The 27,760-nt window shown below is 42.3% G+C and overlaps 1 protein-coding gene and 1 long non-coding RNA gene across 3 annotated transcripts; both read left to right on the top strand.

The window, feature by feature from the left end:
- Positions 1 to 13,479: 13,479 nt before the first annotated feature.
- LOC133813981 (WAT1-related protein At4g30420-like) lies at positions 13,480 to 15,438 on the top strand. 2 transcript variants are annotated; one of them, XR_009884766.1, is made up of 4 exons: positions 13,529 to 13,940; positions 14,114 to 14,255; positions 14,377 to 14,525; positions 15,249 to 15,438. XR_009884766.1 is itself a non-coding variant. In XM_062247025.1 (3 exons), exons 1-3 carry the CDS (start codon positions 13,866 to 13,868, stop codon positions 14,694 to 14,696), a joined length of 273 nt encoding a protein of 90 aa, XP_062103009.1. In that variant the 5' UTR covers positions 13,480 to 13,865; the 3' UTR covers positions 14,697 to 15,061. The 2 variants fall into 2 exon arrangements, 1 of the variants encoding a protein (XP_062103009.1); XM_062247025.1 differs by lacking the exons at positions 14,114 to 14,255; positions 15,249 to 15,438 and adding an exon at positions 14,648 to 15,061 and having other exon boundaries at positions 13,480 to 13,940.
- A 173-nt stretch (positions 15,439 to 15,611) lies between these two features.
- LOC133813937 (uncharacterized) lies at positions 15,612 to 16,409 on the top strand. Its single transcript, XR_009884763.1, has 2 exons — positions 15,612 to 15,709; positions 15,981 to 16,409. It is a non-coding gene; the product is annotated as an uncharacterized LOC133813937 (long non-coding RNA).
- Positions 16,410 to 27,760: the final 11,351 nt, after the last annotated feature.

Below are 27,760 nucleotides of genomic sequence, written 5' to 3'. Positions count from 1 at the left end.
CCAACAGGTAATTAAGAGAAGAAGAGAAAGGGATTAGTGCTGAATATAGAACCGTCACAGATATAGAATCTTAGAGAATGAACTAGGTGACTCAAGACACGTTTTTAAGTGGTTCGAAGGTTAAAATCCTTCTACTCCACTAGTCAATATTATTGATATACTCTGGGTATTTGGTTACAAAGCATATATCTATTTAGAGACTATTTTTCCCAACCCTTATCAACTCCCAGGTTCTCCATATTTATAGGAGAAGGCACCTGGAAGTTGGTAAGGAGGTCATCCCGTGACCTTATTATTTGTCATATCAACTCTGTGACATTCATGATTAATTCCTAAACCTGACACATAAGTATGGTCAAATCGATAGGTAAGGAGATAATGGGCCGCACGGCCTAACCCAGCCGTGGGTTTCTGAACACGCACGTTCCTGCTGCGTGTTCGAGAAGTCAGGGAGATATCGGACACGTGATGTCAGATATATGCACGTTTATCTTACGTGTGTTGACTTTACAGAGGGTCAGAGCTCCATATATATCTCGTGCCACGAGCTGCTCCCCTGACCCGACCTTCGGCCTTCAGATTCTTTGCTCCAGCTCTGGGCAACCTCGAGCTAAGAAGGTACGACCTCGAAACGGGAGCTCCGGTCTTGGGGATGTTCATGGACTAATCGTGATTAGTCCGTAGCTCGGCCTGCTAATCAGCCCGTGGGAAAACCAGGGCGTACATCTGCCCCCAAGCTCCTGTTCGTGGTACATGACGTCGTATATAAGACCACAGTAGGGGCTTTTAGACTTCCCCATAAACTCTTCGCATTCCACTCTTTACGCAGGCGTCTGATACGTGGAATGTCGTGGGTGGTGACGGTACGTCTTATGAGAATCGCATTTAATGGCCTAGCCTATACTCAGCCGTCGTTTCGTATTTCGAGTGGAAGGCCTAGGATCCCTCACCAGGGCCATCCAAGAGCCTTCTACACGTGACCCTTCACGTATATAAAAAGGGGGTGGCCACCCTACGCACGGGCCACCCTTTCATTCGAAATTTTCCAAATCTCCTTTCTTCTTCCCTCTCCATATTTCAGAAGAACGACACCCTCAACCCTGTTGCTGCCATTTTCATCGTTCACGAAGCTTAGGCGCACGGATTTCTCCGAAGCTTTGGAAGCTACTACACCAACGAAGCTCCTACCAACGCAACGCCCTCGTCGACCTCCCAGCCATACACTGTAAGTTTCCCGACCCTGTTCACTTTGAAAACATGCTACTGTAGCTTAGGTAAAAAATTTCACTGTAGCCGCATGCAAGGGTTTTCTGGGTTGTGTGGATATGGAGGGTGATAGCCCTTTTTAGGTTAGGGCACATTTTTTGTAGGAAATCGCTTTAGAGTATGGGTTTCAGGACGCTTTTTCTGGAAAAATTTCTGGGTAGGAGTTTTGGGAATTTTTGGGTGCAAAACCGGGTAGCTTAGGGAACACGCCTTTAAGCGGTTTTGTAATTTTCTGCCTATTGAAACTTTCCCCCCAAGGAAAATTCTATTATGAACCCCCTGACACGCGAATTCCGAGTAATCTGGGATCTGTTGGGAGTATACGCGCGTGTTCACTGAATCGCGTGGTTCCACTCTCCACGAGCTGGGCTTACCTCAGCTCGTGCAAATAATAATTGCTTCTTTCTCCTGCTTGGGTCGCCTTTTCTAAAGTGTTTTCTTTTGTTCGCTAGGCGACCAGATGGCTCCAAAAAAGAACCTATCCCAGAAGAACGTTGGAAGCTCGGCCTCCCAGCAGGAAAAAGGAAAGGCGGTGATGCCTAGCTCCCCGATCCCCCGCTTCGGGCCGGCCGTGGAGAAGGAGGTCGAGGTGGCCCCCGACGCATTCTTTGAGGCGGAGAGAATCGTCTCAAAGATAACCGACCAGGCGAAGATCAACAAACTCTTCCTCACTCACAACATTCCACTGGGGAAAGCCTCCGTTATTGCCCGACCTGCCTCGGATGGCGAGCGGAGCTGCACGCCGCTCGATGAATCGTTCGCGGACTGGAGCGGTGAACACTTCAAGGCAGGGGCCTTCCTTCCCCTGGATCAGTACTTCGCTGATTTCCTGAACTACGTGGGGTTGGCCCCATTTCAGCTCCCCCCCAACTCCTACCGTCTGCTGGCAGGGTTGAGGTACTTATTCAAGAAGCAGGAGTGAGAGGTCTCTACTCCTGCTGATATTTTATATTTCTTTTGCCTCAAAGCCAGCCCAGATCAGCGGGGGCGAGGTGACGGGTTTTACTATTTAACCCATTTTCCCAATACGGCGGCGGTCATCGAGCTGCCCAGCCACCCAAATGACTTCAAGGACCAGTTCTTCATGTCAACTGGGTTCCGGAACTGCAACCACCACTACTTCAATCGTCCTCGTAAGTAATCCCCGATCTTAGCTCGCCTTTTAAGTGTTATTTTATTTTAGCTCCTCCCATATTCCATTCTGATTCCAGCCAATCTTGCAGCCATCTACGCGAGGACCGAAAAGTCTGTGACCCTCGGGGGTCAATATGACACGTTGGCGGGCTTGCCCCCCAGCGAGAAGGATTATCGCGCGCTCGTGGCGGACGAGACGATGGTGTTCTGCAAGCTGATTTTTCCAAATCAGACATTGAACCTGAAGAGGCCCCGGGGGCCGCCCCCAGCTCGGGACACCAGACCTGTCATCATGAAGGAGGTCGCGAGCGCGGAAGACGAGGAAGACGAGGAGGCCAAATTTTTGCTCGTGCGGAGCAGGAAGAGGACCTTGGACGTCGTCCAGAGCATAGGCGAGGAGAGGATCCAATCCGGAGCAGCCGCGGGGTCCTTCTAGCCAAGGTAACTCTAACTTGCTTAAGAGTCTAGATAGGGCCGCTGCAGACCCCTGGCTGGCTAGGTTCAATCCTAGGCAGATCGTCCATCGTCACAGGAGCGATCTAGACTTGAACACACTTCTGCTCCATTGTGTCGACCGGCTCGTGCTGGATCACCAAGAGAGCCGGCCTAGGGGCACCGTAGTAGTAGGCAATACCCTAGCTTTTAGGTCGATCCTATTCGAGGAGTATGGGACCAACCTACGCACCTGGCCTTCACTCTAGAGAGGTATTTATGCTCCGGGGCTTAGGTAGTGGGTAGAATAATCTAGCCCCGAGTCAGAACCGGACCCAAAACTTGCGCCAGTTCGGGAAATAATCGTCTTAGGCTCTTCCAGTTCGGGGGGTAGGATTTCCTTTAGTAATCGTATACTTTTTTAGCTTTAACCTTCTGTCTTTCTCTGCATGATTGCTAACTTGTAATAACCACGTTTTTTGTTTTACAGAAGAGATGTCTCAGCCCGAGGATAGCTTGCGGGGCGTGGTCTTCGGGGGGAACCCCTCAGCCGGGCCAAGACTGAAAAGGCTTCGGGGTTCCAAGAGTACTGCTGGGGTCTCCACCAAATCTCCGGCAAAGGAGAAGGAGAAAACCCCGTCAGCCCAGGTCGTGGGGGCGATCCCTCCTGCCGCCGGAGCAGGACAAATGCCCCCACCGCCTCAGCAAGTTTCGCCTGCCCCCCAAGACGTAGGAATGGAGATCGGGACTCCGTCTGTGGCGGCCTCCGATGTACGCATCCCGGTCAATCCCCAGGACCTGGAGAAGATCCCAGAGGCCTTCCAGGGGCAGATGTACGAATCGGCAAGCTACGCCGTTAACCACATCTACAAGTTCACCGAGAAGGAACTTCGGACTATTGAGTCAATGAGCCCGGTTGACGTTATGGACTCTTCAATGAGCATGACCCTAACGGTAAGCTGCCCTATTCTCTTGAAGCTTTTGCCATTATACTCTGCATTGTTTTTCCTCTGAGACAGTTTATCTTTCATTCCTCACAAGGTGTCGTCGCCCTTCACCGGAGCATTATCAGGGCCAGAACTCAGCTCGATGACATGAGGACCGAGCACCAGGCCACCCTTCAGGAGGTTAAGGCGGCTAAGGATGCCCTGACGACCTCGAAGGGCGAGTGGGAGAGGACCCAGGTTGACTTGGAGAAGACCCGCTCGAAGGTCCAGGAGCTCGAGACATCCCTTGCCACTTCGCAGGCGGACCTTGAGGCAGCGAGGACAGAAATCCAAGCCGCCCTGGAGGAAGAGAGGACCATCTCGGAACATTCCATGCAGGATCTGTTCTATCACTGTTGGCTTCAGAATCCGGAGGCTGACTTCTCTTTCATGCCACCGAATCTCTGGGCGCGCTTGTTGGTGAAGTTCCAAGCTCGCCTTGACAAAGAGGCGCCGCCTTCGGAGACTGGGGAAGCCTCTGGTGCGGCGGAGCAGGGCGAACGGCGACCTCCAAAGGGTCGACTGACGGAGCTTAGGGCGCTCTTCTCTTTTTTTTTTTATTTTTTTTTTTTATATATTTTGAAGTACTTTTTTGTAACCTTTGCGTGAGGTGTTTTTACCTCGAGACAATTTTCCTTGTGCTTTTAACTCATATTCTTTCATGCTTTCGGCTACAATATATGTATCTTTTTGATAAACTTAGTTCGTGTTAACCGTTATTTATATCTCGGGCTCTTTGAAAAGAACATCGATAAATAGATTTACATCAACTTCTAAGTTTTATGACCTAGTTAGAACCAGGAACTTATTTAGAAAACTTAGTTCGTGTTAATTTTTTTATCCATATCTCGAGCTCTTTAAGAAGAACAACGATCAACGGATTTAAATCAACTTCTAAGTTTTTATGACCCGGTTAGAACCAGGAACTTATTTAGAAAACTTAGTTCGTGTTAATTTTTTTATCCATATCTCAAGCTCTTTAAGAAGAACAACGATCAACGGATTCAAATCAACTTCTAAGTTTTTTATGACCCGGTTAGAACCAGGAACTTATTTTGAAAACTTAGTTCGTGTTAACTTTTATCCATATCTCGGGTTCTTTAAGAAGAACCACGATCAATAAATTTAAGTTAACTTCCAAGTTTTATGACCCAGTTAAAACCAGGATAGGACTTACTTAGCGTTAACCCTTATCCATATCTCGAGCTCTTTAAGAAGAGCAACGATCCATAGATAAGGATCAACATCTAAGTCGTTAAGGAGACCTGGTTATATCCAGGTACCATATGCCCCCCAAGTAACTGGGAAAGGGTCTTTCGTGGTTACTTTAAGATTACAATTGCAAATGTGCGTAAAAAGCTGATTTTTTATTAATATATAGAAAGTTGCCTCACAGGCCTTACAAGTGGATCATTGATAATATTTCTTTAAGTGGATGGCGTTCCAAGTTCGCGGGACCGCCCCTCCATCAGGTCGAGCTAATTTATAAGTTCCTTCCTTGATGACTTCGATGACCTGGTATGGTCCTTCCCAGTTCGGTCCCAAGACTCCATCTTTGGGATCTTTCCCGGCCAGGAAAACTCTCCTTAGGACCAAGTCGCCAACGCTAAAGGTGCGCCTTTTGACTTTAGAGTTGAAGTAGCGAGTGATCTTCTACTGATAATGGGCGAGCTGGAGTTGCGAATCCTCTCGCCTTTCATCAATTAGATCGAGGGAATGGCACAGGTGCTCATGGTTCCGATCTTGGTCGTAAGACTGGACTCTATGTGACAGAACCTCAACTTCCACGAGGAGGACTGCTTCACTCCCAAAGGTTAGGGAGAAAGGAGTATGACCTGTAGGAGTCCGATGCGAGGTCCAGTATGCCCATAGGACCTGGGGGAGCTGTTCTGGCCAGACCCCCTTTGCCTCACCTAGCCTCTTCTTGAGGCTCGCCTTTAGAGTCTTGTTGACAGCCTCGACCTGGCCATTCTCCTGAGGATAGGCCACGGAGGAGAAGCTTTTCACAATTCCGTGCCTTTCAAAAAATTCGGTGAACAAGTCGCTATCGAACTGAGTGCCGTTGTCGGAGACGATTTTCTTGGGCAGGCCGAAGCGACAGACGATGCTTTTAACCACGAAGTCGAGCACCTTTTTAGATGTGATCGTGGCCAACGGCTCTGCCTCGGCCCACTTAGTGAAGTAGTCAATGGCGACCACGGCGTAACGGACCCCGCCCTTTCCGGTAGGCAGGGCGCCCACTAAGTCTATCCCCCATACGGCGAACGGCCAAGGGGCCGAGATCATTTTCAACTCGACTGGAGGAGCTCGGGCAACTGCAGCGAATCGCTGGCATTTGTCGCACTTTTTCACATATGAGATCGAGTCTTTGGATAGAGTCGACCAGTAATAACCTTGCCTGAGAACCTTTAAGGGCAAGCTTTGCCCCCCAGTGTGGTCTCCGCAGAATCCTTCGTGAATTTCCTGCAGGATGGTTTTCGCTTCACTTGGAAGAATGCACCGGAGGAGCGGTAAAGAGTGCCCACGTCGGTACAACACTCCATCGAGTGTCGTATACCTCGGAGCTTGATATAGGACTCACCACACGTCGTTACCTCCCTCGGGCAGCTTGCCCTCGACGAGATATTCAAGAATGGGGGTCATCCAGGTCGGCCGAGCATCAATCATCTCGACCTCTGCCCGATCTCCTTCTATACTTGGTTTTTCCAAGAATTCTATTGGCACCAACCCCAGGGTCTCCGTCTCTCCCGAGGTGGCGAGTTTGGCAAGGGCATCCGCATTGGCGTTCTGTTCTCGAGGTATCTGTTCGATCGATCCTCGCTCAAATGCGGACAGCTCGGATTTTACCTTTTCCAAATAGGCGGCCATCTTGGATCCCCGCGCCTGATATTCGCCCAGAACCTGGTTTACCACGAGCTGGGAGTCACTAAAGCACTGGACGGAGCTCGCCTTTAACTCATTGGCTATCCTCAACCCGGCTAACAAAGCTTCGTATTCCGCCTCGTTGTTGGAGGCCTTGAACCCGAACCTTAGTGCCGAGTGGAACCTATGTCCCTCGGGGGATATCAGAATGATTCTGGCCCCGGAGCCATTCTCGTTGGATGAACCATCTACAAAGATCTTCCACAATGATTCGGGCGAGGTGAGCTGAGATGAGCCTTCTGATGGATCCTCCTGGAATCTCGTGCATTCTGCCACGAAGTCGGCCAAGGCCTGACTTTTTATGGAAGTTCGTGGAGTATAGAAAATCTCGAACTGACTGAGTTCGACCGCCCACTTTAACAAACGTCCCGATGCTTCAGGTTTTTGCGAAACCTGCCTTAGAGGCTGATTGGTCATGACGTGTACCGAGTAGGATTGGAAGTACGGTCTGAGCTTTCGCGAGGCCATGATTAGGTAGAACGCCAAATTTTCCATCAGTGGGTACCGTGATTCTGCTCCGAGGAGTCTCTTGTTGATGTAATAAACTGGCTTCTGAACTTGGTCTTCCTCTTGTACTAGTACGGCGCTGGCCGCGTCCTTAGTGACGGCCAGGTAGAGGAAGAGAGACTCTCCTACCTTGGGCTTGGATAGCACAGGTGGTTCAGCCAGATGTGCCTTCAAATCGAGGAATGCGCTTTCGCACTCTACTATCCATTCAAACTTCTTGTTTCCCCAGAGCAGGTTGTAGAAGGGCAAACACTTATCGGTTGACTTGGAAATGAACCGGTTGAGTTCTGCTACCCTTCCTGTGAGGCCTTGGACATCTTTTCGCGACTTGGGGGAAGGAAGCTCGAGCAGTGACCTGATCTTGTCGGGGTTTGCCTCGATTCCTCGGGTATTAACTATGAACCCAGGAATTTCCCGGATGCGACACCAAAAGTGCATTTCTGGGGATTGAGCCTCATGCCGTATTTCCATAGTATTTTAAAACATTCTTTCAGGTCGAAAACATGGTCGTCGGCAGTCTTTGATTTGACGAGCATGTCATCAACTTATACTTCCATGTTCTTTCCGATCTGGTCCGCGAACATTCTCTTTACTAGCCTTTGGTAGGTAGCTCCGGCATTCTTCAGACCTAACGGCATGACCTTGTAGGAATAGACATTAGTTGGGGTCATGAAGCTAGTGTGTTCTTGATCCGCCGGATTCATCGCGATCTGATTGTAGCCTGAGTACGCGTCCATAAAGGACACGAGCTCGTGCCCCGCCGTGGCGTCCACCAACTGATCGATCTTTGGCAATGGAAAACAATCCTTGGGGTAGGACTTATTCAGGTCGGAGAAGTCAATGCAGGTCCGCCATTTCCCGTTGGGCTTCGGAACTAGCACGGGATTGGCGACCCAAATTGGAAATTTGGCTTCCCGGATAAAGCCACATTTTTTGAGTCGGGCTACCTCTTCTTCTAGGGCTTCAGCTCGGGTTTTTCCTAAACGCCTTTGCTTCTGAGACTTGGCAGGAACGCTTTTATCCAGATGGAGCGTGTGCATGATGACACTCGGGCTAATTCCTACCATGTCCTCGTGGGACCAGGCAAATAAATCTAAATTAGCCCGGAGAAACATAACCAGCTCTGTCTTCCTCTTGCTACAGAGATTTTTCCCGAGCTTGACAATCTGTGATGGATTTTGCGGATCAAGGTTCACCTCCTCGAGCTCCTCAATGGCCTGGAGCCCGGATCTGTCTTCGCCTACTCGGGGGTCAATGTCCTCACTCAAGGCGACCTTTTCCTCTTCGGTGCTCTGAGGTTTTTCAATCTCAGGATCCACCAAGGGTCCCTGAGATTCCTCTTCGCCCTGAATGGCCATTGCCAGCTGCCCGGGTTTAGACTTTCCCTTCATGGAAATGCTGTAGCATTCCCTGGCAGCGAGCTGATCGCCCTTGATAGTACAGATTCCGGCTGAAGTAGGGAACTTCATGGCGATGTGTCGAATGGAAGTGATAGCCTCGAAAGCTATGAGGGTAGGCCGGCCCAAAATGGCGTTGTAGGCAGCGGAGCAGTCAATGACCACGAACTCAAGTAGCTTGGAGACTGTTCGAGACTCTTCTCCTAGGGTGATCACCAGCTCGATCGTCCCTATCGCTGCCGACCCTTCTCCCGAAAAGCCATACAGCATCATGGAGGTCGCCTTTAGATCGGCGACAGTCAATCCCATCTTTTCTAAGGTGGTTCGGAATAGGAGGTTTACCGAGCTTCCGTTGTCCACCAACACTCTCCTTACTTTCCAGTTGGCGAGCTGGACTGCTATGACCAAGGGATCATTATGAGGGAATTGGACATGGCCTGCGTCTTCCTCCGTAAAAGTGATCGGTTGCTTTTCTAACCGCTGCTGTTTTGACTGACGCTGCTCCGGGGCGAACTTTGCTCCGTTGTGGGCCTTTAATTCATTCACATATCTCTTCTGGGTGCCTCTGCTCGTTCCAGCCATGTGCGGTCCTCCAGAGATGGTGGATATCTCTCCTTCGACAACAGGAGGAGGGACGTCCTGATCTACCCGAGGCCTGGGCTGACTGGCTGGGACTTCTGGAGCGGGTCGACTCGCTGGGACCCTGTTTCGTGAGTATTACACCAAGGGGCCTGCTCGGATGAGAGTCTCGATCTCATCTTTTAGATGCCTGCAATCGTCGGTATTGTGGCCGACGTCGTTCTGAAAACGGCAGAATTTGGAAGTGTCTCTCTTTCCCTTGTGGTGTTTCAATGGTTCCGGCCTCTTCCAGGGGACCCGAGTAGAGTTAGCCAGGAAGATACTTTCCCTGGACTGGGTGAGCTCGGTATATGTTGTGAACACGGGCTTGAACTTATCCACGGACTTATTCTTCTTTTGACCGTGCTGACTGTTTTCACCATTCCCCTTTCTTTTGCCACCACCGGGCTAGTTGTTCTGCGCGACGTCGGGGGTCGCCATCACGATCTCCGTCCCCGTTCCGGCGGGCTTCTCGGGAACCTGGCTGGTCCCCGCGGCTGAAGCTTCAGCTTCTTCCATGTTTATCCACTCTTGGGCTCTGTTAAGGAATTCGTTAACCGAGCTGACTCCCTTCCTCTGAATATCTTTCCACAGGTCTCCCCCGACCAGGATTCCGGTTCTCATGGCCATGAGCTTGGAGCTATCATCTGCGTCCCTGGCTCGAGCAGCGACATTCGCGAATCTGCTCAAGTAGGCTTTCATCATCTCACCGGGCTGCTGCCTTAAGTTAGCTAGGGAGTCGGCCTGAACACGGGCGGCCTAAGAGGCGCGGAACGCCCTTTTGAAATCAGCTAAGAAGGTCTTCCAGGAGCTGATTGACTGTCTTTTACTCTGCTTGAACCATTGCCTGGCAGGTCCAGTCAGTGTGGAAGGGAAGATCAAGCAACGCAGCTCCGGGCCAATGTTATGGGCCATCATTAGGGTGTTGAACATCCCTAAATGGTCCGACGGGTCTCCGTCCCCATTGAACTTTGACAAGTGAGGCATACAGAAACCAGATTGGTATGTCGTCGCTGCTATGTTGGAGGCGAAGAGTTCCATCTCGTCTCCCAAATCATATTCGTCTTTTTCCTTTTCTGACAGGAGCTTCCTCATCAGTTCCTCCATCTGAGTTAGGCGCTCGAGGGTTTGGTCTTGGGTTCTTTGGTTATTCCGGGGCTGTTCAACAGCTCCTGATCCATTGTACATATTAGGTGGGTTATTGCCCCTCCTATCTTGAGATAGGTTGTTTGGGGCATTCCCTCCATTACGTACCTCGGATCGGGCTCCCCCCGAGCGAGCCTGACTACCATCTCTAGTTCGATCCTCTCTGTGAGAGTTGAGGTGATCTCGAAGGTCGTCTCCCTGGGCGGTCTGGTGGCTTTGTGCCGAACTTAGTCGCTGACGTAGGTCTCCTCCAGAGATATCACTCCGGCGACTACCGGTCCAATGACTCCTGCTGGACAGGCTTGGAGTCCGTCTTTGGTGGTGAGGACCCGAGCTTTCTTCCGGCGCCCTGCTACGTTGGGAAGGTCCCGCTGATGGTGGGTTTCTCTTACTACTCCCGTAAGCTGGAATGTCTACGACGGGCCGAGGAGGAGACGAATATCTGATCGGAGATGGAGGATGTCTGACTGGAGAAGCAATCCTGGTTCCGTCTGGACGGATCAAATTTGGTGGGGGCCTTTCGGCCCTGCCAACTTGCTGGTCCCGCGCCGGGCGATCTGGACGAGGCGCAGGACGGTCTTCGGGGACGGGCTGACGTCGTGGGCCCTCCCCGGATCTCCTCCAGGAACTTCCTCGAGCTCTTCTGGGCGTCCTCGAGGATGGTTGAGAGCTAGGAGTCGACGTCCTAACCGAACGGCTATATTGCTGTTATCCGGTCCCAGGCATTTCCCCGAGGTTTGCGTCTCGATGGTGCGATGAAGGGGTGGAGTTGGCTGCTGGAAGTCTGTCCGAATAGTTATGCCTGGACCGATTACCCTGGCGAGACTTAGGAGCCTCACCTTGCCTCTCTCCAACGTTAACGCTGGTTGTGAGAGGGGGAAATCGAGCCAGGATATCTTGGATTTGCCGACTAGCAGTTGCTAACTGGCTCCTCAGCTGAGCGTTCTCCATCTCCACCGCAGTATAATAACACAGGTTCAGATTAGGTGGCCGGGGCGCCGAACTACCAGTATCGTCTTGGCCCGCCGGCTGCATTCCTGGCCGCTGATGGACTTCAGGAATTTGTTCATCAAGGATGGCAATATGATGAGCCTCCTGCCCATCATGCTGCTCTGTTTCGTTGCCATGCCTGGACCGAGTGGTCACCATAGTTGGATGTTTGCAGCAGCACTAATCAAACTTGCTCTCAATGAAAGCACTAAACTGTTGACGCGGTTCTTCGCCAACAAGTAATTAAGAGAATAAGATAAAGGGATTAGTGCTGAATATAGAACCGTCGCAGATATAGAATCTTAGAGAATGAACTAGGTGACTCAAGACACGTTTTTAAGTGGTTCGAAGGTTAAAATCCTTCTACTCCACTAGTCAATATTATTGATATACTCTGGGTATTTGGTTACAAAGCATATATCTATTTAGAGACTATTTTTCCCAACCCTTATCAACTCCCAGGTTCTCCATATTTATAGGAGAAGGCACCTGGAAGTTGGTAAGGAGGTCATCCCGTGACCTTATTATTTGTCATATCAACTCTGTGACATTCATGATTAATTCCTAAACCTGACACATAAGTATGGTCAAATCGATAGGTAAGGAGATAATGGGCCGCACGGCCCAACCCAGCCGTGGGTTTCTGAACACGCACGCTCCTACTGCGTGTCCGAGAAGTCAGGGAGATATCGGACACGTGATGTCAGATATATGCACGTTTATCTTGCGTGTGTTGACTTTACAGAGGGTCAGAGCTCCATATATAGCTCGTGCCACGAGCTGCTCCCCTGACCCGACCTTTGGCCTTCAGATTCTTTGCCCCAGCTCTGGGCAACCTCGAGCTAAGAAGGTATGACCTCGAAACGGGAGCTCCGGTCTTGGGGATGTTCATGGACTAATCGTGATTAGTCCGTAGCTCGGCCTGCTAATCAGCCCATGGGAAAACCAAGGCGTACACCTATTGAGACAAATATGAAAGCTTCGTATCTCTGTCTCTCTTCATCTCAATTCCCAAAATTCTTTTGGCAACACTCGAATCCTTCATTTCAAATTCTCTACTAAATTCTGCTTTCACCTTTTGAATCTCATACTTGTTGTTACTAGTTAGTAAAATATCATCAACTTACAACAGAAGTATTACAAACACATTATTAGTTAAGAATTTGAAATAGACACAATTATAATACATACTCCTCTTAAATTTGATTCGATTCATAAACTCATCAGCTCTCTTATTCCACTGTCTAAGAGATTGTTTCAAACCATAAAGGGATTTATTCAATCTACATAAAAAATCCTCTTTATCTCTGACTTTGAATCCTTTAGGGTGTGACATCAGTATAGTCTCCTCAAGCCACTACTACAAAATACACTTCACAGGACACGCACCTAAATGCAAGTCCTTAAAAATATTTATGGAGTTTTTAGGACACTCATTGAGAGTCCTGAAAAAACACAATTTAGGACTCGCAATAAGTGTCCTAAAAGAATATGCGAGTCCTAAAAAAATCTGGCTTATAAAAATAAGTGTTTTACTTAATAATTTTAAGGACTTGCTTTGGGTGTCCTTAATACTCTTTTAGGACTCGTAATGAGTGTCCTAAAAAAATATGCGAGTCCTAAAAAAATCTGGGCTAAAAAAATAAGTGTTTTACTTAATAATTTTAAGGACTTGCTTTGGGAGTCCTTAAAAGTTTGAGTTTTTTTTAAACAAACACCTCCTGGACTTTTTAGGACTTGCATTGAGAGTCCTAAAAGAATGTTTTTAGGACTCGCGTTGCGAGTCCTAAAAACTGATGCGTGTCCTAAAATGTTTATTTTGTTTTTTTAATATACACCTCTTAGATTTTCTTTTATTTCTAAATTTTTAATATTATATTAACTTTTTATTTATAATAATTTATATATTAAAATTTAAATTAATTATGATATAATGAATAATTTGCTTAAATTTTATTTATTTATTATATTTGTGATAAAATTAATTAAAAAGAGTTATTTTATTGATTGGTTAAATGTTGTAAAATAATTTTAAAATTTCACTAATAATGTTTTTATTTTTTAAAATCCATGTTGAAAATATTAAAAAAAAAAAAAGCAATAGTTCACATTAAATCAAATTTTATTTAATTAAATAAGAAAAGGGAGATGAAAAAACTAAATCCCTAAATTAATCTCAAAAATCCCCTTCTCTCTCCTCTTTCTTCTTCCCAGTCGATACCCCTCTTTCTTTTCCTCTCTCGCATTTCAGTCGGCCAGACCAGATGAGCCATCTCTGGCCACCACCCAATGACACGCACCCCACCACGAGCTTCCTTGGCCCCCGAAACCCCCAACCCGTGAAGCTCGCCTCCCCACTCGCCGGCCTCCGTCGCGATTGGCTCCCCGAAGTTCCTTCGCCGCTGTGAGTTTGGAGGATTGTTCTGGCCTCCACCGTGGACGATGAAGGCTCCTACTGGCGACGACGATGGGGAAGGCGACGGCGAAGGCTCCTGAGCTGGTGAAGTTCTCAGGCGTGGGTGGTGCTGCCATTCTCTTCAAGGTAAATTTGTATTAATTGACACTTACGTTAATACCATCTCCTATTAATATTAAGCTTCATATGATTTGGGCATTTGTTTATCTTTTCCTTTCTTTTTGTTTTGGTTTTGTCAGTGTATTCTTATTCTGAAAAAAAAAAATTCCTAATTTTTGATGTTTTTGATGTTTTGTCAGTTGTCCAGACCACTTGTATTCAACTCTTTGGATGTGTTTATTGACAACCATCCAATCTGCAATATATACATTTGTGACAGAGCCTGATCTACAAGTATGGAATCTTCATTCCTATTTAGAACTTGGAAGTTGTTTGTATGCAGTACGTACTTTAACTTATACTTGCTCTCTCTTCTTAATTACCTTTTCATTATTCTTATGCTAATTTAAAGTTTTCTTCTTCTAAATATGGCTTGATTTGAACTGCACATTTAACTGTACAGGGAATTGGTACTGCGGTATCTTTTTTTGTTCAAGCATGGTGCATACAACTAAGAGGTCATGTCTTTGTTGCAATGTTCAGCCCTCTATGCACTGTTATAACAGCCATTATAGCCTCTTTGTTTCTACATGAGAAGTTATATGTTGGAAGGTACTTTACAATATTACATTGATATATAGTTTCTCTCTGCTTTTTACATAGAATATATTATAGTATATAATAATCTTTATTTTACTATATGATGAAAACTTGTCTTTTTCTTTAATTATCAGCTTGGTCGGTGTAAGGAAATATATGTATAAATATTATATATATGAATAGATTTATAATGCCTATATATTCTGTTTTGTAAGGTTTCGTATGAAGTTGTTTGGAGGCTTTGATGTATTCCAATTATTTGGCTTGGTGTATTTTGAGATTTGGGATTCGTTGGCTTGGTGGATGTGTGATTTGGGATTTAAATTTTTGCTTGTTTATCTTAAAATTTTCTTGTAACTCTAGGATATTTTCTGGTTAGTTTCTGATTTTATCTTTTGGATGTTTTTTGTCTTGAGCTGGAAAGTAGTGTAAGGAAACCAGGGCATATGGATCTCTTAAACTAATGGTTGATGCTCTTCAAGTGTTTGAGAAATTGATGCAAAGAAACTACAGAATATGATTTAATGAAACTATGAGTGATTCTAGTTTTTGTGTGCTCAAATTACTACTGCCTTTTGTTATTATTATTGTTAGATGATTAAATATAATATATATTTATAATTATATAACTCATTCGTGGCCTCTCTTTATTATATTGAGCTTTTTCTTAGTATATAACATGGTAGCTACTTGTGTGTATATACTGTATATATATGCTATACTATACATATGCAGGAGTGCTTAAATGGAGAGTTTCTTCAAGTTGGTCTCAAGTTTGTTCCACTAGCTGGATATCACTGGTATCTACACATCTTTTCTTTTGATCATTTTATAAGTTGTATTAATCAAATTATAGGTAGTGAAAAAAAGTTGTTACCAATTTTTTAAGTTTTGGAGGCAATGCCACTGCCAAAGCCATTGCTTGAAGTCTTTTTCTTTTTTCTCAAATAAACAACCTTGTATTTTATATAAAAATAAAGTCTTCTTGAATTGAGTGTTGTCATCTTGGTCATTTGAAACTAACATGTATATTAGGTGTCAGATTTGGACACTGATTTTGTTTCCTTTGCTCTGTTTGCAGGTTTGATGGAGATATGTATATATATTGACTTCATTATTCTAAAAACTTATTTAATGAGTATATATATTGACGTCTTCAACAAGAAGAATACTTTGGAGCTCCCAAATTCATGAAGGTAATAATAACAAGAATTACTTAAGAATTTGATTAATTTTCAATAATCATTTAGGCTCAAGTTGTCAGGTGATTGAATATTCATGAAATCAAAGTTTCTTCAAAATTATTGGCTCTCCCTTGTAATAATAATGCTTATGAAAGATTAATTAAAGTGTCCAAAGTAATTCTGAGTTGTAAGATTACAAAATCTGGTTTAATTAATTGAGCTTAGATTTCAAATTAATGTTTATTAGTTTCAAACTTCATTTGATTTTAATGCAAACTTTCAGATTGGAGACCTGAAAGGGCATTTTGGATTACTCGCGGTGATCATGCAAATTCTGAGAGCAAAGCTCAAAGTATTAGATCTTTCGTATGGAAATGGAACAGGTATAATTAAGCACAACTCAACTACACATCTGGTACTGAAATATCTGTCTTCATGTGAATGTAATTTTAGAAATTAACAATTTTATTGTTTTTAAGTGAGTTATGTCGGAAAGGATAGGAATTTCCTATGGAGGCTTTATGAGTGATCTTTTTCATGCCATATTAGTAATCTCTTTAAACTGTATATTAGTCAAAATTTGAAACTTGTGTGCACAAAATGTTAGTTGTTATTCATATCTTGGCTTCCTTTGTAACTGTATAACATGAATTTGTTGAGGATTATGTAATTTTTCTTGAAATGTACAACTAGTAGTATTACTGTAAAACAATCACATATAGCTTCTTAAGTGGACTCAATCCTCCTTAGCTTACCTATACTCAAAACTCAATTAATATTTAACTCAATAAACCATATACTACTCAAGAAATTGACGAAGGTAGAGAAGAATGGGCAATGTCATATTTACAATTGGTTAGAGCAAAATGAATGATATTATAGCTAGCTAATTACAATACATGTTTAGAAATTTTAAATTTATTTCGTAAAATTTGTTTGCCATTTTTTTAGTATTTTCTTTTCAAAATTCTTTTGATACATATTTGACACTCAAATGGATATATATTTTTAAATCAAAATTAAAATTGTAGCTGTATTTTTTTTTTTTTTTAAAATTACTTTTAAGGGCATGCAAAGCGAGTCCTAAAAAACCTTAGTTTTTAAGGCTCTCAAATAGAGGACTCGCGCCCTACGAGTCCTAAAAAACCTTTTTTGTAGTAGTGAGCTCACCATACAAGAATGCAATCTTCACATCCATTTTCTCTAGTTCAAGATCAAATTTAGCTACCATAGCCAAAAGAATACGTATAGACCTGTGTTTGACAAATGGGGAGAACACATCATTGAAGTTTATTCTCTCTTTCTGTGTGAAACCCCGACCTACAAGTCTTGCCTTGTACCTAGCTGATTCCCTTCTTTTCTCTTGAAAATCCACTTACAACTAACTACCCTTGAGCTTGTAGGTCTCTTGATTAGTTCCCATGTAGGGTCGACATGCAATGATTTTATTTCCTCATCCATGGCTTTAAGCCATTCACCTTTTTCATTACTAGTTACAGCAACTTTGTAACTCTTAGGTTCATCTCACTACAACAAAAAAGGCCATTTGCGTCAGTTTAGCACTGCCATGGTTGAGTTTTTGCGTCAGTTTAATATGTGACGCAATTTCCCATGTCGCAAACCAGAGTGGCATTTGCGTCAGTGGGGCACTGCCACAAATGTTAAAAACGAGTATCTTTTGCGTCAGTTTGGCACTGTCACATAAAGTATTAACCAGGGAAATTGCAAATGTTTATGCCAATTTCCCTGGCCTATTTTGATAAAAATAATCAGCAGTAGAAACAGAAAAAACAGCAACAGAAACAGAAAAACAACAGTATGAACAGAAAAACAACAGTATAAGTTTTTATAAACATTTATCTAGAGTTAACATTTGTGATAAAAACTATAAAAGTAATTCAAATATCAAAGTTAATATATGTACTCTTGTGTTCTAAATTTCTAAGTATTAAACCTACTTAAACTCAAATTTCCTCACCCACTTGCTCATTTGCTAATTAAGATACGCCATAATTGATTCAGTCCACTCATCCCGTGTCTCGTTGATTTCGTCAGTCGAATATGGACTCGTATTCGTAAACTAATTAGAAAATATTTAAAATAATAAGTTAGAAATCATCCAAATAAAATCATGAATGATATTTTAAATGAAAATTAAAAAGCAAAAAAACACCTCATTTTTCAAGTAGGCCTTCGGTCTAGGCTGTTAAATCAAGTCTCTAGCAAATTTCATAATGTAAAAGCCACACTCGGTTGGCCCAGTCTGGTTTCGACACTATTACAACATAGTTATCCAAAGTTAAGTATTATATTTAGTAAGTTATTATAATAGAAATATGTCAAAAAGTTGAATACGATAAGTAATATAATTTACTTACGTTAGGAACACAAACTTTTAGATTGATTGACTCTTTTAGTCTTCGATGTGTATCATATTGATCCAACGCCCTACACACAATATTAATATTTACCCATATATGAGTTTGAAATAAAATCATAAATTAATTAAGTAAAATGAAAAACTTACATGATAATTATCTCCTTGATTTCCGGACGGAAATGTAAGTTTACAAGATCCAAAAAAGCTACCGAATGACTGTGGGGCTGAATTAATACTGACATCCAATGAAAGCTACAATAAAAAAAACTTGTGTAAGATATTTTTCAATAAGCAAATTAGAAACTGTGTCTCTAGCTCCATCTGTAGAAACCGATCAAAGAGATTTTTAGCATGTATTTCATTGGTTCCTGCATTAGTGGACACTAAAGCGGGATGCATGAAAGTGTACATGTGGTTCAATCGCTTCGTTTGCACCAAAGCATCGAGGAAGCTACATATAATTAAAAAAGTTAATAAACTATTAAATTTCAAGTTAAACTAAATAAACTAAGATTATAAACACCATTGTACCTCATATATAATGCTAGCTCAGTCTGTCCAATCATCTCATAGTTGCAAAAGTGGAGGATATCATCTTTCCCTAACAGAGCGATAGTTTGGAATCCAAATACCCTTTCAACAATTGGAATTTCTACCACGCGGTCAGCTTTCCATTTATCAATAAACTTCACCAAACACCTCAATATTTTTGTGATAGGAACTTCTGTAGGCTCCTGTGTCAATGTCTCTATTCTTTTCTTTGATTTTCTTGGTTATTGAGTAGAGGGCGCAAGTGGCTCTTTCGTTTGTTGATTAGTAAGAACCCAATGTTGTGGCCATCCAACATCATACCTGACTGCTTGTCCAACCAATGTATAACCTTCCATTGTAAGCGGATATGGTAAACTAGCGTTCTCTTGAATGGCTACCTCAACTCTGAAACGATAATTTCCAGGAGGCAGTTGAACGCTATGTATTTCTGTGCAACAGGTACTTATAAGTTTCCCCTCTGCATCTGTATTTTGTGTCGAACTAAGCACAACTTACAATTAATCTGTTAGACTTTTTGATAAACTAGTTTATTTTTACTGTATCAAATATATGCAATAATGAATTAATAGCCTGCGTTGGTGGTGGTGGGGGAGCACATGGTGCCTGCGTCGGTGGTGGAGGAGCAAGTGGTAGCTGTGAGGGTGGTTGGTGAGCATATGATGTCTATGTCGGTGGTGGCGGAGCATATTGTGCCTGTGTCGGTGGTGGAGGGGCATATGGTGCTTGTGGTGTGTTTGAGGTTCCTCCTACACCCAAACCAGATGCATTTGATGATCCAAATGCACCGCTCTGTTGAGATGCAATATGCGCCATCAACTGGTTTAACTTTTCCTCCTGTTGACGTGCCCTTTCTTCAGATTGACGCCATTTCTCTTCATGGTCTTTATAACGAGCATCTTCCACACATTTTTGTTTGTGATTGAATCTTTTTGGTGGTGGGACATGAAAAAATTGATGGGGAGCGACATGTGCGCCGACCCCCCTAACACGTCCCCCATGCTGTGGAGGGCCTAATGCCATTGTTAGTATATCGTTTGAACCTTCCTCCACCAACTCGCCTTCTGCTACTTTTTGCATGTATTCCGCCTATATACATAGTAGATAAATCAATTAGAATTTAACACACACATTAATCATTACAATTATTTTAAAAAATCGAAGAACACTTACAATCTTATTGACCACTTCTCGAGCTTCTTCATCAATAACTTCTCGACAAAGAATGACATACACTTCGTTTTTCTTCTTTAGACAAGGTATAACATGCAGGTGGTAAATATGTTCGTCTCTCACCAACCTCTGGTTGTAACTTACTGCGTATACCCATTACTTTTAAATCCAACCGAGCTTTGATTCCATCCTTACTTCGACCAGGAATATTCAGCAATGTACTAATTAAGCTATCTGACACGTTTTTCTCAATGTGCATTACATCCAAGTTGTGCCCAAAACCAAATGCTCCCAATACTCTAGCTAAAAAAAATAGATTTCTTCTTCCAACAACCTGTCGCACCATCTACAACCTCCTTTGTTTTTTCACGTCTAACATTTTTTCTCTTATTTGTAAAATTTCTAGGTTTTCCGAACTTGCATTGGACTTTGTTCAACTTTGTTAACAATTGTCCTCCAAGTAAAGGTGGTGGAGCCTTTCCAAATTCAGGTTTACCTTTAAAGGCATCTGTCAAACTTCGAAATTTATGTTTTTCGGATAAGAACTTTCGGTGTCCCATATAACAAATCTTTCTATAATGTTTTAAATATTCAGAATGAGTCCCTTCTTCACAAATGGGACATGCCTTGTACCCTTTCACACTAAATCTAGAAAGATTACCTAAGGCTGGCAAATCATTAATAGTCCACAACAACACTGCTTTAAGATTAAAATTTTCTTTCTTATAAGCATCGTAAGCATTAACCCCCTCATACCACAATGTGCTCAAATCATCAATTAAAGGAGCTAGGTATACATCAATATCATTTCCAGGTTGTTTAGGATCAGATATCAACAAGGTCAACATGGTAAACTTCCTCTTCATACACAACCATGGCGGTAGATTATAGATGACTAGCATTACAGGCCAACAACTATATTTACTACTAAGGGAATTGTGTGGATTAATTCCGTCAGCAGAAAGACCCAAACGAATATTCCTCGGTTCATTCCCAAATTTCGTCCATTTAACATCTACTATTTTCCAAGCTGGCGAGTCAGCTGGATGTCTTAGCTTGCCATCCTTTACTCTATCTTTAGCATTCCAAATTAAATTTTTAGCATGATCATCATTTCGGTACAACCTAACCAAACGAGGTATCGGTGGTAGATACCATAAAACCTTTGCAGGGACACCTTTTCTAACTGCATCTGAATTTTTTTTCTTTTGCCATCTAGACTCGCCACATGTCGGACATGCAATTGCATCAACAAATCTCTTTCGATATAAGATGCAATCGTTAGGACAAGCATGTATTTTTTCATATTGCATGCCTAACGATCGCAATGTCTTCTTCGCTTCATAAAATGAAGACGACATTTCATTACCTTCGGGTAATAATTCTCCTAAAAATGTTAACAACTCTGTCATTCCCTTATCACTCCACCCATGTTTGTCTTTTAAGTTATACAACCTAAGCAGTGCTGATAATTTAGAGAACCTTGTACAATTATGGAAAATAGGTTTCTCAGCATCTTCTAAGATTGACTGAAATTTAATTGGATCCACATATGATTCATATTGTGCATCATCAATCATCTCTGCAATATCATCAACTTCGAAATCAACATCAAAATACTTATTATTCTCAGATGGTCCCTCATCAGTGACTTTTATTATTTCACCGTGCAAAAACCATACTTTATAACTTTTGTCTATTCCATTCATAAATAAGTGGTCTTTTATTTTAAAAATTGGCATCCTCACAACGTTACCACACTTAACACATGGACAAGGAATACTATTAGAAGATTGAGTATTTCTTGCACAAAATTCCAAGAAAAACTCAACTCCATTCCTATATTTCATGGATAACCTATCCGCTGACATCCAATCTCTATTCATTGTCAAACTTCACACAACAACAAAAAAAACAAACAAACAAAGCAACAAACATTAACAATTAAGTTCGTGGATTACTTAATTGACAAGTAAATAAAAGAAACAATATGTCCAAAAAAAATTGGGCAGCATTTCCCCTATTTCTATCACATTTCCCAAATTTAAAATGTGCATTTATACAGCATATGGTATACACAAAAATATTCAACTAATCAATCAAACATGCATAATTCTCAAATTACTAAATCCTAAAAAAAATTGACCAGCATTTTCCCTATTTCTATCATATTTCCCAAAATTAAAATAAACATATATTCATCACATAAACACAACAAACCAATTAATCAATTAAACATGCATAATTCCCAAATTACTAAATCTTAAAAAAAAATTGGACATCATTTCCCCTATTTCTATCATATTTCCCAAAATTTAAATAAGCCTATATTCATCACATAAATACAACAAACCAATTAATCAATCAAACATGCACAATTCTCAAATTACTAAATCTTACAAAAAATTGGGCAGCATTTCCCCTATTTCTATCATATTTCCCAAAATTTAAATAAACCTATATTCATCACATAAATACAACAAATCAAGTAATCAATCAAACATGCACAATTACAACCTTATATCACCGCAGCACACAGTCCGAGATCATATCTCCACTATTTTATAATTCGTATATGCTACTAAGTTCAATATATTAATTATACATTAAGGTTTAAAATATTACCTCTAATATAAAATCCTCCAAAGCTTGATCTCACCAACAAAGTTGTCAACAAAATACCTACTCAAATATAACAATATACAAAAAAATAATAAAAAAGTTAACAAAATATAAAGAAAAATATCATAAAGCTATATTGTAACTAAATAAACAATAAATTTCTTAAAGAAAACAAATAATTTGTTATATGTACTCATTTGTTAACTTAAACCCGAAATAAATTTTTTTTTTTTAAAAGTTAACAACTCACATAAATAAAAATCGACTATAAATATCCTAACTAAATCAATAATAAAATATAACTTAAAAAAAACAATTTTAATATATACCTATTTAACAAATTAAAACCAAAATTTAAAAATAATTTTTAAGAGTTAACAAAATATAAACAAAAATTTACTAATAATAATAAAACTAAACAATTAATAAAACGAAACTTATACAAAAAATATATATACTCATTTACATAGTAAATTCGAAATTTAATTAAATTTTAAAAAAAGTAAATAAAAAATAAAAAAATTCTAAAGAAATAAAATATTAAAATGCAAAGTTTAAACCTAAAACAATTTCATAATCATTAATATAAAACTATCTAAAAATTAAAAATCCAAAATATAGTCAATTTATAAAAAAGAAATCACAAAAATTAAATTTAAATTATAAAAATTAATAAAATTACACTTACTTGTGGTAATTGAGCAATGTGGGTTATTGATGTAGAAAACCCCAAAAAACCAATAAAGATTATGGGTTTTCAAGCTATAATCTTCAAAAAAAACAAAATCTATACAAAAAATTCAAAAAAAACTATATATAAGTTTCATAAACATATATAAATCATTATTTTGACATTAAAATTGAAAAAAAAAAGGCTAAAAACATACCTAAATGTGTAGAACTTCGGTTGGGCGTCGCTGGTTTGTGAAGAAAACGCTCCTGAAATGATTTGAGTGAAATGGGGCTCGGCTGGGGACGAAGAGGGTTTTATGAAAAGGAGGCCCAGTTGCGTCAGTGGCCCACTGACGGTAATGGGTGTTTGCGTCAGTGCCCCACTGACGCAAACGCCCCGTTACCATCAGTGGGCCACTGACACCGTTAACAGCCCGTTTGCGTTAGTGCCCCACTGACGCAAAATGTCCCATTAAACAGCGTCAGTGTACGTTATGACGCAATTGGACCATCATTTGTGGCAGTGTCCAACTGCCACAAATGCTAATTCTTGGTCAACAGCGTCAGTCAACTGCGTTGACTGTAGCGTTTGAGTGACACAATTGCCCTTTTTTGTAGTAGTGTCTTTTAAGACTTTAATTGCAGCTACTAAAGAAAGTGCAATTAAGTTTGCAAATCCATACCTTTCGGGGGGTTTAATCTGCCTTCTAGTTTTATCTCGAGCTAGCATATAGCTGTCATCCTCTTGGTGTTCATCCTCAGATTCATCTTCTTGTAGTAGCTAGCTTGTGCTAGCTTGATCTCCTCGAGGTTTGTCACTTGACTCACCCTCAAAAATGATCTCTTCTGAACTTTTGAATCAGAGTTTCTATCAGCAGCCTTTGTCTTGTAAGTTGTCTCAGTCTCATTAAACACAACATCACGATTGATGATGCACTTTTTGTGACCAGGTTCAAGACTTAGGAACATGCATTTGATTGCTCTAGGTTCCAATTTGTCCTGCCTAATGTGAGCATAGGCAATACAACCAAAAGCTTTCAGTTTTTCCAAATTTGGTGGGTTACCAGTCCAAACTTCTTCAATAGTCTTCATGTTAAATGTTGTTGAGGGGAATCTATTTATTAGATACACAACAGTTGTGAGTGCTTCTACCTAGAAAACTTTAGGTAACCTTGAACTCAATAGCATACATCTCACTCTCTCTAATATGGTTCTATTAAATCTTTCAGCTAGACCATTCTGCTGGGGAGTTCGAGCAACTGTCTTATGCCTTTTTTTGCCATTCCTTGGGTAGAATTCATTGAACTGATATGAACAACATTCAAGTCCATTGTAAGTTTGAAATCTCTTTAGTTTTCTTTCTGTCTCACTCTCAATAAGAGTTCTCCTGTAACGCCCTACTTCCTTAGAGCCGTTACTAAGTGGGTTTAAAAACGTGCTTTCATCTCGCTAATCGAGGTTTTAGATCAAACAGTGTAATTAAGCGGTAAACAGAGGAAAAACCTTAGAAATAATAATTTCCATAGAAAATCATAAAAGGTTTACACTTGGGATCCCAAAATACAGTTTAGAAATGTTTACAACATATTATTTAAACCAAGTCGACTAGACGACAAAATCAGAGTTTATTTACAAGCATCTCCCAAAATCCTCTGGCCGTGGCAGCCAGGCTGGCCAAACATGTACACGCCGCCTCACGCCTGCTGTACTCATGGTTGGTTGATCACCTTTATACCCTTTACCTGCACCACAGAGCATCTGTGAGCCGAAGCCCATCAAGAGAACCCACAAGCAGATAACATATGCAACACATATATCAAACATATAAACATGCCACCAATGGCTAAACACGTACGCCCTAGCCATCCCAGGCATTTACCAAGCCCTGGATTCGCAGACCATGCCGTGAGGATATCCCAGGTATCCTTCTGGGGACTCGCCCTGGCAACTCGCACTCCACGTGCTCAGCGCTGCTCCCGACCCCTTGCCGTTCTCAGCCTTGCACTCAACGTGTCCAATGCCGTTCCCGGCCCTTCGCCGTTCTCGGTTCACACCGCTCCCGGCTCAAGCCGACCATTCACATTATAATATACATAGCATAACAAGCAAGTATAGAATTCTAGCATAATCAGATAAAGGGCTACGCCTCGCAATTCTAACATATTGGGCTCGGCCCTACATATCAATCCATTCAAACACACTGGGCTCAGCCCTGCATATCAACTCATTCAAACATATTGGGCTCAGCCCTACACACAAGCTCTATGGGAGCAAGGGTTCTCTTACCTGAGTTCCGAGCTTTCCGAGCACCGATGTCCCGAGCACCGATGTCCCGAACTGGAGCCTTGCCGAAATCCCTAGTCACAAGACATTAACAATATCCATTCATCAAGTTCTAATCCAATGAATAACTTTGAGCCACAACTCTAACCTCCAGAACCTTGAATTCTATCAATCTGGGTGATAAAATCCATCCCGAGCCTTAACCATTGAATTCCCAAGCCTAAACACCCTTAAAAATGCAAACTAGCACTAAGGGTCGCAGCCCCACCCTCAAGAGCCGCAACTAGCCTCAAAACAGAGGCTAGCACCACACTGACCCCCACACGAGCCGCGACGCGCATGAACCTTCTTGGCCTCCCATGTCCGCGCGCGCACACGGGCCGCGACGCACCCCTCCTAGGGTCGCGGCGCTCCCCACCGAACCCAGATTTTCCACAATTTTTCCACACCTTTCCTCAAGCCAATTCAACCAAAACTCACCAATCAAACCCAGATATTTAACACATATATTCCAGCCCAACAATAACCCAGTAACAACATCAAAATCCACCAAAGTCTACTCATAAATTCCAACTAAAACCCCAAGAACAAGTTAAATTCTACCCACATGAAAAGTTTGGAAACACAGCTGAAACTTAAGCATAACTTCCATGAAAAAGCTTACCTCTTGCTGAGTTAAACCCCTGAAGTTGAACCTTAATTCCCCCAAGCTCCTAGCTCCCTAAAACCCAGCTGAACTCCGTAGATCTTCAAGTTGATTCCCATAGTTTTTTTTCTTGTGTTTATCTTAGAGAGTGAATGTGTTTGAAAGGGGAAAAACAGAGGTTATGGGTGAATTTTGGAAGGGGCCACGGCTCTGTTCTAGAGCGTCGCAGCCCAAGCTTGTAGAAGAAGAAGGTGGTGCTGATGGGGCCAAAGGGCCGCGGTGCTTGGGGAAGGGCTGCGGCGCTTGAAAGTCATTTTGGTCAAAAGTGTGTTTTTGACCTAGGGATGCAAACCTTAGGCCTCGGGATCGATCCTACTACCCGGTTTAGTGGGATTCGATGTCCCGGAAGCTAGGTCTTGGTTCGGAAACATTTTATTACTCAATTTATTGATGGAATCCCATAATTGGTTATGACCAGGTGACCGTTAAGGAAAAAAAAGGTTGATCGTTCTCAATGGTCGTTCTTATTATATTTCTCGCTCGAACCCGAGGTAAGAAAACTGCACCCTGTGTATATATGAGATGCGTGATTGTTGTTGAGGCATGTTGATTGATAAATGTGGACATGGATTACATATTAAATGCTAGTGAATGTTGTTTATTTGCATATGGTACTGATTAGTCAGGGACACTGACCTAAGAGTCAGAAACGACATAAGCATCCTGAACGCAGGGCCGAATGAAGATTAGATCTAATAGATATCAGCGTTGAATGTCTCTAAGGCATTAATGCTGGACCGACCCTAAGGTCGATGAAACTTATAAGCGCTTGGCTAGTCTAAGACTAGTTATTGAGAGCCTGGGCCAAAGGCCTAAGTGACCGTTTGTCACATGGCTAGGGAACGATGTTCCATAGTTATGACTCTAGAGTCATGAGGAAGGTTATGTTGGTGACTAATCACCATGCACCTATCCTGTTTAAGCTAGTGAAATGATCACTTATCTGTTAAGCCCTGGTGACCCTATCGTCACATGGCTAAATGGAACTGTCCCCATCTTAGTGACTTTTGCAACTGTCACCTATCTATTTTGGACTGAAAGTCCTGAATGATTATTATGATCTTTGTTGATATTATATCATGCTATATTGTGTTTTCTTGCCGGGCCTTGGCTCATGGGTGCTATGTGGTGCAGGTAAAGGGAAAGAAAAGCTCACCCAGCCTTGAGTGGAGAGCTTAGGTGGTGATGTGTACATATGCGGCCTCTTGACCACCACGGCCAAGGAGTTCTCAGAGGAACTAGGGGGTTTACCCTATTTTTTGCCGCTTAGGTCGGCGGGGTTGTAAATTTGAAACAGCAGTGACCTTTTTGTACTATAAACAACTTGTAAATGTTTTGATTAGCTCATGAGCAGTTTATATACTTAATGAAATATATCATTTCATTTTTATTGGTTTTTTTTCACCTTAGCCTGTTAATCACACTTAGAGCACGTTTTTAACCAAAGGACTCGGGTAGCGGGTCAAATTTCCGGTTCACCGTAGCGGTCCCGGGGTAACCGAGGCGTTACAACTTGGTATCAGAGCGTGCCAAGGTTAGGGTTCCTGCAGACTGGCTGGGATTGTACACACATCACTGAAGTCAAGCTCGACTCATGGTTTGGTAACTATTTATGTAGTTATATGTATAACTGCTTAAATATAGTATATATGCTTTACTTGTATGCATGAGACACCAT

Source organism: Humulus lupulus, chromosome 1, assembly GCF_963169125.1.
Source record: "Humulus lupulus chromosome 1, drHumLupu1.1, whole genome shotgun sequence".
Taxonomy (NCBI): Eukaryota; Viridiplantae; Streptophyta; class Magnoliopsida; order Rosales; family Cannabaceae; genus Humulus; species Humulus lupulus.
This window is presented reverse-complemented; position numbering and strand designations above follow the sequence as displayed.